At 40.5% G+C, this 18,704-nt stretch overlaps 1 protein-coding gene across 1 annotated transcript in view; it reads left to right on the forward strand.

Moving 5' to 3' along the window:
* The window catches only part of LOC132995397 (ras-related protein Rab-26-like), a 58,704-nt gene that overhangs the window by 25,345 nt on the left and 14,655 nt on the right, over nucleotides 1–18,704 (forward strand). The window contains exons 4-5 of the mRNA XM_061065356.1: nucleotides 1,678–1,744; nucleotides 10,117–10,169. Coding sequence (XP_060921339.1) covers nucleotides 1,678–1,744; nucleotides 10,117–10,169 — 120 coding nt within the window. The remainder of the gene's footprint in view (nucleotides 1–1,677; nucleotides 1,745–10,116; nucleotides 10,170–18,704) is intronic.

Genomic DNA, 18,704 nt, shown 5'->3' on the forward strand with positions numbered 1-18,704 from the left:
CATGCAGCAGAAGATGTAGAAATGGGACTTTTTTGTTTTAAGATTTATTTTTGGGCTTTTTGTGCCTTTATTCTCCTCGAGACAGGAGAGTGGACAGAGTTGGAAATCAGAGAGAGAGAGAGAGAGAGAGAGAGATTGGGGCCACAGGTTGGATTCAAACCTGGGCCTCTCGCTAAGACGACTATAGCCTCAATACATGGGGCGCGCAAACTAACCGGTAGGCTACCGACGACCCTGAAAAGGGATTTCCTTTTAAGAAAAATCAATTGAGAGGGCTTTTTGTTTTTTACCACTAATGCTTTTCATCAGTCTTTGTGTTTCATTTTTTTTTTTTACGATAACCACCACCCACACTGAGAGCTACTCAGCATTGTTGTGTTTAATATTTCTGTCAAACGGAGGAAGTAATTATGTGGAATCGTGCCTAATGATCTTAATTAGGGGTCTTACGGAGGCTGGTGGAGCGGGCCTTTGCTCTGTTATGTATTCATTCAGGGTTAATTGGCTCAGAGTCCATCTGCAGAGAAGCCCGTAGCCCTCAAAGAGAGAGAGTTTTTTTTCCTTCTTGTAATCATTATTACTGCCACTTGGTCCCGAGGGGGGCGGTTCCCTGCTGGGCCATCAGGAGGCAGAGCCAGCGTCACAGCTGACATGTCTCAGAGAGAGGGTCCAAAAAAAAATGCAGAAAATTTTGGGCGATATGTCTGAAAGGAAAAAAAAAAGAGGGAGCGGTGCAGTCAACCTTCACAGGTTCATTCCCTCGAGGGAGGAAAGTAAACGCTGGTTTCATTGGAGCCAAATTGTGATGAGTGACAGAGCTGCCTGATGGGAAAAACAGGAACAACAGGAACTTAATTAGCCTCAATGCTCTGCGGTTAAACAAGGTGAATGGTAGCAACCGTGACTGATTACTTTACAATATCATGATGAAGTCTGAACTTCAAAAAAAGAGATAATAAATACAGTATGTAACCTCAAACATCCAGTCAGTGATTTTTCACACTATCTAAAGTTCAAACTACAAATGTAATGTTGAATGCTAATAGCTAACACCTGATCATTAAACAGCTTTGCGCTTAACGGCAACTTGTTTTAGTTGACTCTTTCTATTCTAGATGACCTAACTGTTAACCTTTCAAAAACTTTGATAAACCAACTGTGCGCTACATTTACAGCCTCAAATGATTTCCACACAAAAATAGCATCTGGTTCCTGAAAGGGGCATTTAGGACTTAGAGAGCCAGACATTTCCCTCTGGAGTTGTTGGATACAAAGACAGATCAAAGAGAAAGTAGAACGTGCATTCATTAGACGGAGGTAAACAATACTTTATCACATCTTTATTTATTGGATCATAGAGCTTCGCCATAAAAGTAGTGCTAATATATCAGTGTTGTGACTGCTTGCTGCGCTGCCCCCAGTGGCTTCATGAACCAATAAACCAAACAGGTTTGAGTAAAGCTCTTTCTCTGTGATGAATTCATAAGACAATGGGCTGTTCAAAAGTCCTCTACATTTAATTTCCTCATTCCAGAATAATCCAGTATCATCGGTGTGAATTAATTTGCGGGTTACACAATGAGCTGCTGCAGGACGCCTGAGCAAACAGAAGACTTATTAAAAAGATTGAAGCTTCTTTGTCTGCTCTGTGATGAACTTCCTGAATATTCTCTGCAGATCTGGGACACAGCTGGACAGGAGCGCTTCCGCAGCGTCACTCATGCCTACTACCGAGACGCCCATGGTGAGAGACACATACACACACACACACACAATTGGGCAAAGTTTTGAGAATGTTGTTCTAAACTTGATTTGTTGAGTTAATAAACAAACTAATATAATATGTATACTTGAAATAAAACAAGGGCTGGTGTGATAGTATGAATAAAATGGTCTAATGACGGAGCAGTTTTAAAATGTTGTAAAGTGTTTCCTGGCAGTTGAAGATGAAATTAAAAACATACACACTCTTCCTGTGCATATGTTGATACAAGTGAAACAAATAAGTCCAAGCAGGATTCCACATCATGAATTTTGGTGATAGTAAAACGCGTGGGCACTGGAACTAAACCTGTGGCAGCAGGAATGTGGCGCAGGGTCTCATCGTGAGAGGGAAACCAGATTTGCCCATTTTTTCATGTCCACCCAGTGCCCGGATGGAAAGCATCCTCTGTGTCCTCTCCACTCTCAGGGGAAGGGTCAGACAAAGGAGGACTCCACTACAAACTCTACATCAGTTTGTCCCTCTGAGGTTGTTTCAGTTTCAAAGGATGAGTCCTGCAGCTCTCTTGCAGTTAAGGGCAGTTGAAGACCAAATTAAAAACATACACACTCCTCCTGTTCATATGTTGATACAAGAGAAATACAGTATGTCTACTGAAAGAAAAAACAGTGTCACCCTCACTGTTCAGCATAACTATTGTGTAAAACTTAATATTTTTATTAGTGTAAGCCCACTATGCCGATGTTCTATCGAATACAACTGCCCATCCTGATGTGCTACCATGCAGCTCTGTGCAGTACAGGTAGCTTTATTTGATAGAGGCTATTGGTCTATCAAGATATGCTTCCTCTCAAATTTGAAATAATAATAGTACCAAAACTTGCTCCCGTGAGTAGTGAACTAATATAAAGTTATTTTGTTCTGGTAGCATTATTTCAGAGGGGCTATAGCCCCTGCTATCGGTTTTGTGCTATGGTAGCATCTTCTGAAAAGGTAGCACATCTCAGCACAACACTGGTTAAATGTTGTGTCTAAGCAGTAATGCAGCCATCCTTCAGTAGCCGGGGCTGAAGCTCTGGTTAATGGACCCGCTCTCCCTGCTCTACTGCCTCGATTTGAGCCTGCTGTGTGGACAGATGACATCTCGTAGGAGCAGCATGGTTTGGCAGTGTTTTGATCTTCAAAACGTAGATGTAGTTGTAAATGGGCTATGTCAGATTAAACTGGCTTATAACCTCTCGACATGTGGATATTAACCTGTAATGTTGGTGATGCCAGTGCTAACGTTAGCCACACTTGACAAACTGGTTCTGATATTTTATATCTTCAGACGCTGTGATCCTGCTCAGTCTGAAAAGATACCACAGTTCATCGTGTCAGTGGTTGCACAAGATATTTAGTGTTTTCTTACCTTTAGACTAGTCAAGTAATCTGAATTTAAAATGTCATATTGATAATAATTCATAGCAGCACTACTGTGAAGTTGAAGATGATTTGCTGATAATGTGCTGTATTATCAAGCCCTGAGGTTTAGTAACTCTCCTGCTGTGACTGAAGGACATCACATTCAGGGTTCAAGGGCCTTTTTGATGATCTGCATTCAATGTGTGTAAGAGTCTGCATGTGTGTGTCTACTTTGTGTTCATCAAGATGTCATCATTGGCCGTAGGAGTTCACTAAGCTCTGACTTGCAGCTACAATGCAGGGATGCTTTTAGGGAATTGAATCATTTGAATTCACAGAACCTGAACCCTGAGCAATAAAAAAAAAAAAAAACACGACGATGTAATCCTTTTTTCTGGTACTTGATATTCACACAGCGTTGCAGTTTGTCATTTCCTCCCCTCATATGTATGGAGAAAGCATCGACTTATTTGGTCTTTCAATCTCTGGTACCCACAGTGTCCTTGTGCAACCAAAGGAAAGTTTTGCATCTGTCTATTCAAGTTTACACAAATTAAGCAGGACTGTGTTGTGTTTGTGAGGCGCTACATTCATAAATGACGTACAAATCATCCGTGTCTGTTGTTGTGGTTTGGCAGCTAGCCTGCATAATCACAGCATGGATTTATTTGTCTGCGTCTCCTGGAGGATGCAGACCCCAGACGAATGCTAGCAGGTCCGGTTTCAGACACGACGCCTGTGTGCATATAGAACCACACTCTGGGGATGTAGCCTTAGACACCTCGGCAGCAGGATTAGAAATTACTTTTCCATCACTACCATGCAGCGTATAACAAGACAAGTTCCACAGAGGATCTGCACACACCATCAGGGATGTGACCTTATCACCGACATCACCTCCTCGCCTGTCTGTTAAAAGGAAGAGAAAAAAAATAATTAGATCTGAATGTAAAGATCAGACTTTATTGGTGACCCCTGTAGGATTTGTGACAGCCTGACAGCCGGCTAAATGAACATCTTTGGTGCCTATAGTGACACAGAGGGAAAAAAAGTTATCTCCTTAACACTTGAGCAGCCATAGAAACCAATCCTATAAATGGTTCCTGCTGTGATTCGCTGCAACTTTTTCCCAAGCCGAACAAACTCCTGTTCCAGCGACAGACTGTCAGCGAGGCTTTTGAAGTCGCTGAAGCGTTGTACAAAACTTTCTGCCACTGATGTTTCCCCGGCTGTCGGGACCTTGTTAAAAAAAAAAACACACCTCCATATTGATGTTACCTTCATACTGTGTGTAAACTCTGTCAGTCTCTGTAGAGAAACTGGAGTTTGTTTTCAGAGTTAAGCACACAAAGTGTCCTTCCTCATATCCCCACAGTGAACTGATCATGTAACACAAGTTGTAGTGGGTTTTAAGTGTAGGCTCTGATGACCTCTGAAAGATTTAAGCTTCACTTTTCATCTCTCTACATCAAAGTATCCGTGTAATGCCAGCAATGGGAAAAGCTTCTCCTTGCATTCTGTATAAATCTAACCTGCTGTCTGGCACAGGTTTCATTTAAGATAAATGAGCCAATTACCAAGTAGAATTAGAAATGCATCCCTCCAAGCAGTGAGCAGGAAGATGAGATAAATAATACTTTATTGATTTACTTGATTCTAAAAGACTATAATGTGATAGCAGCGATGTGATGAAATCCTTTATCAGGCCAATCACTTCAAAGTACGGCTGCTAGATTATGGTAAAAATCATAATCATGGTTATCTTGATGATGATTGTGATTGTTAAACACAATTACTCATGGGTTTAACAACATCTACATCCCATGGGGAAATGGCCTGAAACGGTTACATGACCTAACTGGTATTGGTAAGCTTACTTCCTGTCAAGAACCACAATACACGCACTCTGAGGGGTTTTTAACTGACATTAGCCTAACTTACTTATCGTGATTACTCTGTACAAAAGCAGATTTAAGGTTTTTTTTCTGTAGTATCACCATAGGCACCAAAGCTGTTCATTTTCTATCTCTTCCTTTTAACAGACAGACGAGGAGGTGATGAGGTCACATCCCTGATGGTGTGTGCAGACTATTAGCCTGAAGATTGACTCTTTCTTCGTTTCATATTATTTTAAATGTTTGTTAGCGCTGCGACCGGGTAACAGCATAAAAACCTTTTTGTTTACATTTTCCAAGCATCGTTATTACCTTAGCCACTTTAAATTAGATAGGAGAATTTCCTCTAGAGCATTGGTTTCTCAACTGGCGGGTCGGGACCCAAAAGTGGGTCGTGCAAATGTTTTCAGTGGCTCGGAAATGTGTACCTGGAAATGTTTTTTTTTTTTTTTTTACTTTTTTGCACATTTTTTAATTAAATAAATTTGATTGGTTTTAAAATATCAGAAATGTGGTTTGCAGTTTTTCATGAAGGAGTGGGTGGTGGGTTCTGAAGCTAGACCAGTTGAGAATCACTGCAAGAGAATACAACGCAAAGAGATCAAAATATTGGATTGTCCACCGGGATGTGGCTAAGTTTTTAAGCATAACGTGAGTCAAGGAATATGCAATTTGTTTAACCTCAGTGACCACAATCTAAATTCTGCCTAGGGTCCCAAAAAAGTTTGGGGTCAGCTGTCTGTTCTGTGTTTTTCTTATTATGACTTGCAACAAATTCAATGTTTCCACCAATTGCACAGAGAGAGTGTGCAGTTTGGAGAAGCCTGCCAGCAGCACTTTTATGACCTCAAAGGTAATTAACACCAACACTGTTTGACATGCAAACACTCTCCTTCATGAAGGCAAGGAGAAATATGATGAATGAAGCTAATTGGTACTGCCGTAAATGTTGGAGGCTGAAGCAGAGCTGCAGGCGGAGAAAATTCAGAGAGAGAATGAGTGTGGGAGGGTGGAGGGACTTTGAGTTAGGAGAGGCTCCGACAGAGGACAGAGAGAAAGAAATGAAGGTATGATTATTTTAGATGTCGTTGAAATGCAGTGTATCCGCTGTGTGGGAGAAAAGGTGCAGACTGCCATCAGATATTCTTCAGTTCATTTCAGTGTGAAAATTCAGTGACTTTATCTTAGTACCTTTTCTTCCCCATGCTTATCCTGGTTCAGTCTATTTGTGTGTACAGCGATAAAACAAAACAGGAAGGAAAAATAAAATAAGAAATGGACATAACAGAATTGAATTAAATTACAGGCTTTCTCTGAGAGGATACAAACAAAAGTCCGCAAAACATTTCACTGAAGGTCTTCCAGTTTCCTGAGAAACTACATAACAGTAGATTGATTATATTTCCTCTATGCCTCCTCCTTTGCTAAACCATACTGTGTGTGATCTACATACAAATAGATTTCTCTCAGCTCAAATCCATTTTATATTCAAGTCAGACTCCCACCATGCAATTCTTTTACCTCTTCACATGCTCTTTGATTTGTTTGTTTTTCACATCTGTAGAGAGTAGTCATTAGAAAGGCGTTTCAGAAAGCAGTAACACTTCAATGCTCGAGCACCAAGGGACGTTTGGGTAAAGACACTTTATCTTAACCTCAAGGTGCAAAACAAATTAGTGAACACATTTCTGTTGTGACCTGGAAAAGTTAAAAAGTAACTTCAACCCCCACAAGTTTTGGCTGAAGTGCAGCTACCCTGGTAAAAAAAAACACACACTTTTGAAGAGCAATGTACAAACATAGATAGGGCTGGGAGGGGGAGTAAAGACCAACCGACTCACTTTTTAGTAATGTCACCGTCAGCCACAACATCAAACATCAAATCAAAATCTATTCATCACACTCACACATATAAACTGATTAGCAAATTAAGTTAGGTTATTTAGCCATGAGCGACAGCTGGAGAAGCAGCAATGACACTTTTCTTTGACAGAAGTGTCATCTGAAGTCGAGGACTTCTCTCCCCTCAATCTCCTGTAGGCCTCGACCACGGCGGTCCGGAGCTGATCTGTCATTGCTCTAACACAACATCGAGCTCTAACAGTTCATGGTAACAGAAGACTACTAGAAATGAAAAATAAAATGATAGCCATTCACTTTCTAGAACTTTAATGTGGACTTAATAGTAATCTCTTAGGTAATGACAGTATTAATGAGGCTGATAGAGCCCAAAAAATCATTTGTCTAGGAACTTCTCTGTAACCATAAATAAGGCTTAATTTCCCCATAATGACCATTGATGCACTAACTGTGTTATTAAGTTCTGCCTCCTTAATGTGCTGTGTAATTAAATGAAAAGCGTTCAAGCACAATCTGAAGATGAAATTACAAGAAAGATGAAATTCAATCTAGGCTGAGCCAAGGGAACTACGAATAAGAACAAATAGGAACTTTCAGTGAAGCAGATTCAATCAGGAAATTTAAATGAGAATGTTTGTGTGAATCTAAAGAAGACGACTGCATATCATAAAGTTTTTTTCCATTACTGTTCTTCCAGCTTGGCGTCAATTTTCCTTCTGATTTTACCAGTTAAGCTTTCCTGAATTTCACTGATCCATTTCCCACTAAATCTTGCGTTAAATGAGAATTGTTGATTACATCCGTTGTTTCACTGCTTCACAGAAAACAAAGGTTCTGTTTATGTCACACAAACTGTTTTCGTAACACATTTCAAGACCGTTTTATTTCCTGATAAACAACTGAGGCTGACCTTTTACAGGAACAAAAAACCCTATCCAAAAAGGTGATTAATACAAGCTCCCAGACAGGCGTGCATGCATGTATCCACACACTCTCTAAACCACAGCCTCTGGCAGGTTGTGGGTTTCTGTGTCCTGATTTCAACCGGGGAGAGATAACAGACTACACAGAGAGTGACAAACCGCTCCAGGACAAGTTTAGCACAACACAGCTATATTACACAGCTGTCAGTCTGCATCACGCTCACCTGTAAGCGGCAGAGTCCTCCGCTGACTCTCACATACCTGCGCTGCCCAGCTGCTCCGAAGACAGACAGCGGGACAGAGAGTGAAGCATCTCTGTCGTTAGTGTATTTCACTCATATTTTCTACTGTTTGAATCAGCTGCAAAACTGAAGGCTTGACGACACCACATACAGAATTATACTCTCATGTATTGATCTGAAATAGTCATTTTTATTCATGACTTCTTATGAGTGTATTTGTCATTTTTAATAAATAGTGGGAACAGTTGTGGAAAATGATGGCAGAGGTAAAATAGGTAAAAATAAAGATCGAGATCTGACTTAATAACTGGAGTTCTGACTTTATTCTTGAAAGTATTTCCTGCGTAGCTTCATGTAGTTGTGTACTCGTATAGTGTGGTTTTTTTTAATTTGAATTTAATTACATTTCATTGGCATTTAAAATGAGACAAAAGATGATCAAGTTTGGTGTCTAAAAACAGGGTTGATGCTTATGGAAAAACAAACTTTCCTTAGGGCTGTTGTGAAACCCCTGATCTTATCAGTATCAGAAATGTAGGCACTAGTCAGCGGTCCTGACAATAACTGAACTGATGAGACGTCTTCTGAACTTGTAATCAGTGAGGCACAGTTGCTGCAGTCTATTCACATTCAGGCTTTTATTCTGTTTGAGTATTCATCCATCTGTTCATAATATAAATTAAGAGTTCTTCCAAATAGTGCAGAGATGCAGCAAGAACAGCTGCTAATGGCTCTGTGTCTAACTCACTTCAACGCTGCTTATAAAACTTATGTAAATAAAAGACGAAGCCTCAAAATGTCAACATGCTGCAGGTTCCAGGATGCGTCTGCTGCTGTTGAAATGTAAGTCCTGTTCGAGAAGGTTTGATGACAGCAGTTCTTTTAATGAGGGGGAAAAACAAACCAGTGCTGAATTAGTGATATTTTTCTTCAGGGTTGACTTGGATCCAGTTTAACCATGCTCACATGTGGGGCACTGCAAAACGGTTTTGAAGGTTTGATTAAGCCTGGAACCTCATTGATAAAGCACCTTTAAAACATAAAATTACAAGAGAGTGCAGATTTCTTAGAGAGACGCTACAACTAGTCAAAGAAGTGAATGATGTGACAGGTGGTGTGCTGCAAGTGAACTAGTTTTCAGAATTTGTCTCTCATGGGGTTTGAGTTCTAGGCGTCTAGAATTCCAAATGATTCAAAAGGCATGCCATGATTTATTAGTTAACACTTGACAGAAGATACTTTTTCGATACTATTGATCATTTAAATAACAGAAAATTACCGGCCGCTGATGGACTAGTGGTTAGGTCGCACCACATGTACAGAAGCTACAGCCCTCAAAGTGTGCGTCCGGGTTCAAGTCCGACCTGTGGCTCCTTTCCTGCATGTCATTTATCTCTCTCCCTGATTTCCTAAGGCAGAAACCCAGAAATACATTTTAAAATGGTGTTTTTCGACACGGTATTGAAAGGAATCGAAGTGTCATTAATTTTCACAACCTTTCTTTACACTAGCAAAACGCTTGTTCTGTTTGCCTAACACTGACAATTTAGCGGGCCGCATCAGGGGCACCCACATTGTCTTTAAGCCGCCCAATATAAGGACAACTGGGTGTGATTCACCCGACCTGAATCGGGTTAGAGGGAAGTCTGTCTGAACAGGAGAGGACCGGATGCATCTGTCTTAGCATTCAGAACATGAGCCCTTAGATTTTTATGGTTCCCAGGATTTTATGTTAATTCATTAAAGTTCCCAGCCACTCGTCTTAAATCTGTCGAATAGCACAGTGAGCACTAAGGAGTTAATTCACAACCTGAAGAATTATCTGTGGTCTGTATGAGACTCACTGATTGTGATTCATAACTGTTTCAGGCAGAGAGAGAAAGAGAGAGAGAAGAGGAATTAATCAATCTGTTTCCCAGCAGAAGGAATATGAACTTTAATATTTTAATCCATAAATGAGACCAAATTAAACATTTGCTGAAAATCTTTCCGCATAAGCATTTAATGGTGATCTGCAGTCATGAATTCTGACTACATTAAAACTTTTCTCTTTATTTTTTCTCTTTTAGCTCTGCTCCTGCTGTATGATGTCACCAACAAAACATCCTTTGACAACATCCAGGTAGGTTTCTTTTTTTAGCTCCTCAATATTTGTGTTTGTTGTGTCTGCTCTGAGCGATGTGTTTTGACTTCATTTCACTCTGTCGCTTCTCTTTCATACTCGAAATCAAAAGATGTCATTTCTTTATTTCAAACACCTCACGTCATTCTTTTTTTTTTACCTTTTAAGTGACTTTGTTTTAGCCCATGAGACTATAGTTCAAAAGGCTGAGTGAAGAAATGAATGACTGGACTATGGCTTTGTGGCTCTTCACTGTCAGTTTTGCCGACTTCATTATCCCTCATTTAAAGTCAGTCATTGTGACAGACAGTTGAACAAGCAGAGAGCGCTCTGATGTTTCGTCTCTCACTGTCAAATGGAGACAAAAATAAAAGAGAACAAACTGGCAGAACACACAGGAGCAGTATGGAAGATTGAATCTGATACAGTGAAGGACAGCAGGGTCAGCCTTAAGTTGACTTTATGTTCTTTCTGTGGATCAGAGGGAGTTCTCTAACTGTCCATGTATGTATCTGACAGACCTCCAGTCTCTCTCAGAGGAGAAATACATGCTGTTGAGTTTGACTTGTCCTGCCTCCTGTAGTTCTTGGAATCAAGTGTAATCAGTCCGAGCCAGCAACTTGAACCATAATGAGTTTGTCAGTATTCACTTTAAGCCCTGAGGAACGATGGAGATGGTTATTAAAGAGACTTGATTGCTAATGTCTTGTTTCTCTGAAGTATTTTAGCTCATCTGCTCCTTTGATTCCCAGAACGACTCCAAGGTTATTAAAGTGAAAAGAAATGACTTCTCTATCAAGACCTGTAGTTTATTCTAAGCTGTTTTGGCCATTTGGGGGAATTCATCTTGTTTATTTCACTCCATTTATTACAGAGCAGTAACTGAAAACCAAGATCCATAATGGCAGTATTAGAAATAAGTTTCAATCCCAAAGGAAAACTGTGTTTTTCAGTTTCTGGTACCCTGGTAGATATAGGGCGTGGTTAAGCTCAGATCATTGTCAGGAAAAGGATGCGATTAATACCAGAATTCCAACTTGGAAGTAGTGTCACAGCAGCTATACACCCAACTTCAGCTTTGTGCATCACAAATAATCAGGTGTTGAGGACGGTCTACATTTGTCTGGGAGTTGATAGTATATTTTTAACTGAATGTTGAGGGAGTTGTGTCTCTACTCCGAGCTCCCCCAGATATCTGAGGTCCTCACCCTATCTCAAATGTGGAGCCCAGAAACCCACAAGAGGAAGCTCCCTTCCGCCAATTGTGTAGGCAGTCTCATGCTTGCGCTCACTACCCAAAGCTCATAACCAAAGGTTAGAGCTGGAACATATATTGACTAGTTAATGGGACGCCATGCCTCCTAACTCAGCTCCCTCTTCACCATGACGGTCCTGCCCTTCAACGGCATTAAAACGCCATTAGAACGCCTTCTATTTCATGATCCACTTGCTCACTCGTGGACAAGACCCAGAGATACTTGAACTCTTTTACTGGAGGCAAGGAAATCACAAAGTGTTTAATTTGAGCAGAGTGTTCATTGACCATCCATGAGGTTGGGTCCCCTACCTTTCTGCTTTACCTTTAATTTAATTTGTATCATTTAAAAATAACATAAAAGGTCAAACAGTCAGTGAAAAGGATACCAACAAATGTGGAAAAAGGAAGTGTGAAAAGATCCAGAGAAGTCCTGAGTACATTTCATTTGAATAAGAATACTTCAGCACGACTTTAAATAATTTAAAAAATGTGCATTTGCAGTCCTATAATTAGAGGAAAACAAACATCACACATCAGACACATCTTCCTCCCCTATTTCCCTCCTGCATATTGCCACTGCTGTCAGGTGGACTGAAGTCGTGCCAGCTGGTGTCACTATGTCAACATACCTGCTGTGTCCCTCTGTGTGGTAAATATACCCTGCAACGGGAAGGTGGCTATTTTCAACCTCTTTAATTGACACTGGCCGTCAGAAAAAAAATGACATTCAGAGCAGCAAAGGGGCTGTTGAGGGAAGGAGAGAGTGCTCGTCTCTGCCAGGGAAATGTGATGCGCCCATTTTCCCCAGGAGATCATTAAAGCAGGAATAAAAAAGTGCTTCTCTAGCTCCAGATGTGAACAGCAGCTCAGGGTGGGTGTGTGTGTTTATGTATTTTTGTGCGCTGCGTCAGCCTTGGTCCTTTGTGTTCATGCTTCAACACACACCTCTTCAAACTCTGTTTTTTGTCCTCAAGCCTCAGCCAACTGGGAGGATTCTGATGCAGAGTCACTTCTAAAATATGTTATAATTATTCTTTGTTTACGGATAGTCTTTTACTTGACGCTGTGACACACAGGGATACATACTATTTGCCACATTTGTGACAAAGTTTTTTTTTTTCCACCTGCAGATCCAAAACCCAAAAATGAATACACAATTAATTAAATGGTGAGTTTCCAAGTTAAATTGTGTCGCTTGTTTGTTTGTCAGTTGGATTAAGTCCCAGTCCAATTTACAGAAACCTTGGCAGATGAGGAGCAGCATGGGCTGCAAGACAACAAGGGAAGTGATAAGCAGAGTAAATTTCCTCACCACGGCTAGTCTGTACCAGAATATCAATTCAGGCCCACAATGCTGGTCATATGTAGTCTAAGCAGTCGCCTGCCTAGCACTAGCACTGCCAATGTTAGTCACACTCAGCAAACCAATTTGACGTTATTTACCTGCTGACACTGTGATTCCATGTTGAGCTGTGTGAATAAATTGTGCTTAATTTTGACTTTTTTCTGAGCGTTTTTGATTTAAGACTTGCCGACTAGTTTAAATTTTAAATTGCGTTTTCTCAACAGTTTCTTTGTATCTTGCATACAATTTAATGAAAGTGTCTACCTATGTAACAGTGACATATATGCTGCTGGGGAGTACACTGGCCCGTTGCTTGCCTGAGGGTCCAATAACACTTGTTTGGGACGTTTGGTGATTTCTTTCTTCTGGTGTGTTCTAACGGGTGATATTATTTCAAATGGTAGAAAGGATTTGTGGTTTTGCCCGTTTTGTCTTTGGCAGGCTGCTCTTTTTTTTTTGTGTGTGACTGTAAAAATGTCAACGATGCTGTTAGCTGGTACACTTAGCGTTTTCTTCAGTGTCGCTATCGCTCATTTCAGCTATTTCCATTCTGCATCCAAACATCTCTAAGACCCCACCTACCTTTATCCCTGTGACATGATTGGCTGTTTGCTGTTTTTTCTTCTTCTTCTCTTTAATGTCAGATGGCAACTAGCATTTAAGCACCCAGTGTTTGGGTGGTGTGATTACAGGTTTAAATCAAACTTTTATTGAACATCTGGTATATTTATGTTGAGAAAAATGATAATGTTGTAATAATCGTTGTCATTTTAGCGCCCAGGGCTAAGTATAAATATTGAACATTTTGACAACCTTACTGGACCAAATTCATAGTGTCTCACCATCATGGCTTAATCATTTATTCTTTAATGACAAAACAAGACTCAAACTAATGTTATGTCTTCATAAACCTAATGGCTTCTAACGTCACTCGTCTTTGTTGTTACTCAAAGTCTTCACAGTTTACTCTAACTTACAGTGTTTAGTTTTCAAGAGATGAATTTGGGGCAAACTGAAGAGAGAAGAGTTTGACATATCCCCACATCGCCCTATTCAGCTTCCCTTTCTCGCCTCCACATCCGTGCACCACTCTCACAATCACTCACCGTCTATTACAGTGGATAGATATATACGCTGTTGGGGAGCTACAGATGCCCGCTGGCACACCGCTGCCTAACGAGCACTAACTCATGTTAATGAACGCTAATGGTGATGAATGCCACTGAAAGAGAGGGAGAAATGAGAGGAGCAAATTATTCTCTGCCCGCCCGCAGACCCGCTCCCCTCTGCCACGTGTTATTGTCTCCTCGAATGGAGACATTTAGGCAAGCAAAGCATTAACGCCACAGCAGCTGTCCATCAAGTGAGAGAAAAAGACACTGAGTCAAAACATTTCCTCTTGTGCTGGGACATGTTCTAAAAATATCAGCTGCTTTATTTAGAGAGTATAACAGTGTTTAAAGAAAAAGGTGACTTTTCCTTCTTTCTAAAAATGAGTGTTTTCTTTCTTGTTTGTGCGTTTTGATCTCCAGCTTGCAGAGAAACTGAGCTTTTATGTCGTCTCTTACGGTCAGAGCCATGAATCTGCTTTTGATGGTGGCATACACTGTCACGAGTATTTGTTGGTTAAGCCATTGCAGCAGAAATACACAAGCCATTTAGCCATGTGATGAATGTCTTCTTGTCAGATGTAGTTCTTCAGGGAGACTATAAGAGTCCATTTAGGCCTCTGCTGCAAATCATTTAAAGCTAGGAACGTTTGCCTCTGATGGACATCCGAAAGATTGTCAAACCAGAACGATTCAGAGCACTCTCTCTCTCTCTCTCTCTCTCTCTCTCTCTCGCGCTCTCTCTCTCTCTCTCTCTCTCTCCCTCTCTCCCTCTCTCTCTCTGTCAATTAAGATGCACTTCCTGAAACGCACCAGTAACAGAGGAGCCAGGCTGCTCTGGTTTACCCATAAGCTGCAATGTTGGGAAAAGACTGACCTCAACAGAAAACATGTCAGCTGTGGGGATTTGTTCATAAAGGGATAAAAGCTCTGAGGTTCAGTTTATCTGACAACATCTGTGTGGTTAACTGATGTTGTGAGAAGTAAAGGTAATTTGATGGTTTATTGCCAACATGTCTTTTAATCTGGATAATCAGGCCAAAGATTCCCCCCATATGACAATCAATAAGAAAAGTCCTGATTTTTTATATTTCTAAAGATTATGTTGCCAGATTTTCCTGTGGTGTGAGGAACGTAAAGAGTGATCCAATCTGCTCAGCCAATTAGAAAGCGAGCTGACCAGAGAAGGTCTAGGGAAGCTACGTCATTAAATATCACTTTTCTTTCATTGTTTATGTGAGAATATTGGATAGAGCTGCTTACACTGCAAATCTGGCAGCTCTGAAAGCCGTCATGTGAAGCATTTAAATGAGATTATGTTGTTCGTTCATGTGTAGCATGCCGCCTGGTCAGAAAACCTTTGTATGGTTTTGTTCCTTGAGACATGACGAACAACATAATGTAATTTCAAGTTAAAGAGACTCGTCATGTCATTGAGAAGGACCCTCGTCAGGCTTTTGATCTGAACTTTAACTTGAATAAGAAGTGTTAAATGTTCCAGCAGCTTTCTCATAACATAAGAATGGATCAGTAACCAGGCTGGGATGCTAGTGGATCAGTCTCAGTAAACACATACTGTGTTAAATATCGACTGCACAGATCGATAGCTAAATCCCAGATTAGAATATTCTTTTATCAAGATGTTCCTTGGTTGACATATTGGCTTGGATACTGACATGTTTTACTGCGGCTGCTCTTGCTCTAACATCTGTGTGTGTTTGCGTGTTCTAAAGCCCTGGTGCTTAATCATGCTTTTCGTGTAATTGGAGCGCTCTAAAAGCAACGAGAGAGAGATGAAACCTTCCTCTGCGAGCCTTCATTCATCTCTCTCTGTCGCGCTCTGTCTGTCCCCGGGGCCTGATCATGGCTTCCAATGAACTGGCTGCCTGCCTACCACATAGCAGTTAGTTAAATGTCATGGCACCACCGCACCAGCTGGTGATGAGAAGAGCTGTCGGTAAATAATGCAGTGATATGAATTTAAATACCGTTCCTTTCACTGGAGACTCTGGCATTTTGAGAGTGAATCATTTCAGGCGAGTGTGGTATGGAGAAACCTCACGTGTTATTCTGCACCATGAATGACATTAGTGAGGACATGACAAATGTTAATCTTCATTCATGACCCTGTCACTCACAAATCACTTGTCATTTGGTCTCCTGCTTGGAACATAATTAGTATTTTAGCCTTCATTGCTCCACTAAATGATTGCCTGTCCTCGTGCTCACACATGATCCAGCCAATGGAGCGTAGCTCTGCAGAGGCTAAATGATCTGACGGTGCTCTGCTGCTTTCTGTGCACATTTCCAATTACTTTTTATGGCAGCTGCAAAGTGACAAAACATATGTCATGCAGGTTATGTGCACGCAACAACAACAACAAGCACCGCAAGATGAATGAAGATGCCCTATCAGCTCTGTGCTTTATGCTGTTGTTGGATCACTTCAATTTCCAAGAAGGTGTAAAGAATGACAGAAATTAATCTCACTGGATTTAAGAACTGTTCCACTACCGCTATGGAAATAAGAATAGATTGAAAATAGGTTGAATATCCTTCTTTGTCCTTATTGCATGTTACTTTTTTGTTTCACTTTTACGGCTCACAAAAAGCTTCTCTTTGTTGTGCAGAGTTTGAAAAAAAAACAGTCATATCGCTGCTTCTCATTACATAACACCTCACGTCTGCCCGCTCACCAGAAAAGTGCCTTTTATGTTCCTCTGAGTTTGTTGCAACTCTGCAGAAAGAAGCTCTTTACCTGCAAGCAGGGCTGAAACAGGTCAATGCGATTCAGACAAAGTGATTTGCAGACGACCTCTTTCCATCCCTTCCTTCAGCAACAAAAAGCACCATGAAGTATTTTGTTAAATCAGAGACGGCTCTGCCATGAACTAAAGTGTTAAAACACCCACTCGGCTTATCGTCTGAAAATCTACAGTTTGATTATAAACAGTATCCAAGGACGGGAATTTATTCTTCTATTGTTTGCACTCTCATTATCCTAAAATACTTTAATGAATTGATGCAGTTGGCAGTGTTTGAAAACAAGAAATACTCGAGACTAGACAATTTGGAATCCTTTTTATGAAGACAATTTGAGGAAAAATGTGAACCAGCCTTGAGTGCAGTGTTTGAATCTTTTAAACATAAAAAAGAGAGATGCTGCATAAAAGGCCGTTCTGAAACATTCAAACAAGCTGAAGTTGAGGAACGCTGCTTTGAAAAGTTCCCCATGACCTCAGGGGTTTAGACTCTCTCAGACTGAGTCACATTTTGTTGCCATTTTCCCCAAAAAGCTTTCAAACGTGTTCCAGATTTCTCAGATGATCCTGAAGCCACAGGTCCTGGACTGCATGTCCTCAAGGTTTGCGTAAGATGATTCATCCAATCATCGCCTACACTGTTTGTCTGTTACTGTATGTTAGTCACAGGAACTACTGACACTACAGTCTGACACAATATGTGAGGCCTCTGAAGCCTTTCTCTAAACCTCTTTGTTTCTCTCTGCGGACGCCGCCGCCTTTCTTTTCCCCGTTGCTCTTTTGCACACTGAAGTTTATTTGTTTGGTTTTCAAGTTTAAAAAATAATTAATTAATCTACGAGAGAAACACTCCCCACAAAGATCAGCACATGCCTAAAAGAAATCTCAGTTCTCCAGTCACTCTATCTCTTTTGTCTCTTTTGTTTTGGAGTGTTTTCTGTCTAACTGGCATGAACAAACGCGGAGGCGTCATTAAATATTTTTCTGCTGCTTTTATCACAGTCCTGCGATCCTTTTATCATCCAGAAGGACCGTATAGCTCTTTGTTTGAACCAGAAAGAGGGTGAAAATGGATTTCCATTATATGTATGAGCAGAATAGTAAGTGGCCTGAAAAGAAGTGTAGGTGGCTTTTACCTGACGGCGCTATGAAGTAAACATGGACACTAACTAATGCTAACTTTCTCTAATGACAGAAATGTTTTTGTGTGTTACAGCGACTCATATCCACTAACACTAGTAACACAGCATGATCTGTTGATTATCCAGAGTTTTTAAGACTCTGTTTGGTGAAACATCTGCGTTCTGAGTTATTTCAAATGTTCTCTATCAAGCAACACAAAGAAATCAAAAACAGATCAGTCTCAGCAGCTGATATGTTTTCAGATCAAAAAAATGTATATATACACTAAATATGGTTTAACCTGATAATATTTTTTCATCAAAAATAGTGCAAAGGACTCCTTCACACAGGCAGAATCCAAAGAGAGTACTGGAGGACACGCAAAGAAGTTGAGGTTTAACTCATTGCTTGTTAGTACATAAGTAAGTTTTAGAAGATCCAAAGAAATAAAGATTAGTGATCCGTTGCACCCATACTTACTGTTGTCAAAAACAATGAATGAAATGAAAGGTCACAGTGATGAACCTCAATCTGCATGTCCTCAGCTTTTAGTTTAGTCCCTTTAGACGCTGATGATATTTTACAGTTCTTTGTTGATTGGAATAGAATTAAATGCTGCATCCACTCATGAACACATATTTGTTCAAGGTTTTTGGCAGAACCAGAATAATGAAATCTAACTCTGCAACACAAAAAAAAAAATGGTGTAAAAAAAAAAAAAAAAAAATTAGTGCTTACTGCCAAAAATGTGTTTACATAACGTGTTGTGCAAGAATTGATCTGGCTACTGAAGTGTTAATAAGCCTGCAGCATGTCAGGACATTAGCTCTGGGTGTTAGATGTTAGTGCGTTTGTAACAGCAGAAGAAGAAACAGTGGATCAAAGTATCTCAGCAGAGGTCTTCCTCCTCCCACACGGGGTGACTGCATCAAAGTCAGT

Source organism: Labrus mixtus, chromosome 20 (genome assembly GCF_963584025.1).
Source record: "Labrus mixtus chromosome 20, fLabMix1.1, whole genome shotgun sequence".
Classification (NCBI taxonomy): domain Eukaryota; kingdom Metazoa; phylum Chordata; class Actinopteri; order Labriformes; family Labridae; genus Labrus; species Labrus mixtus.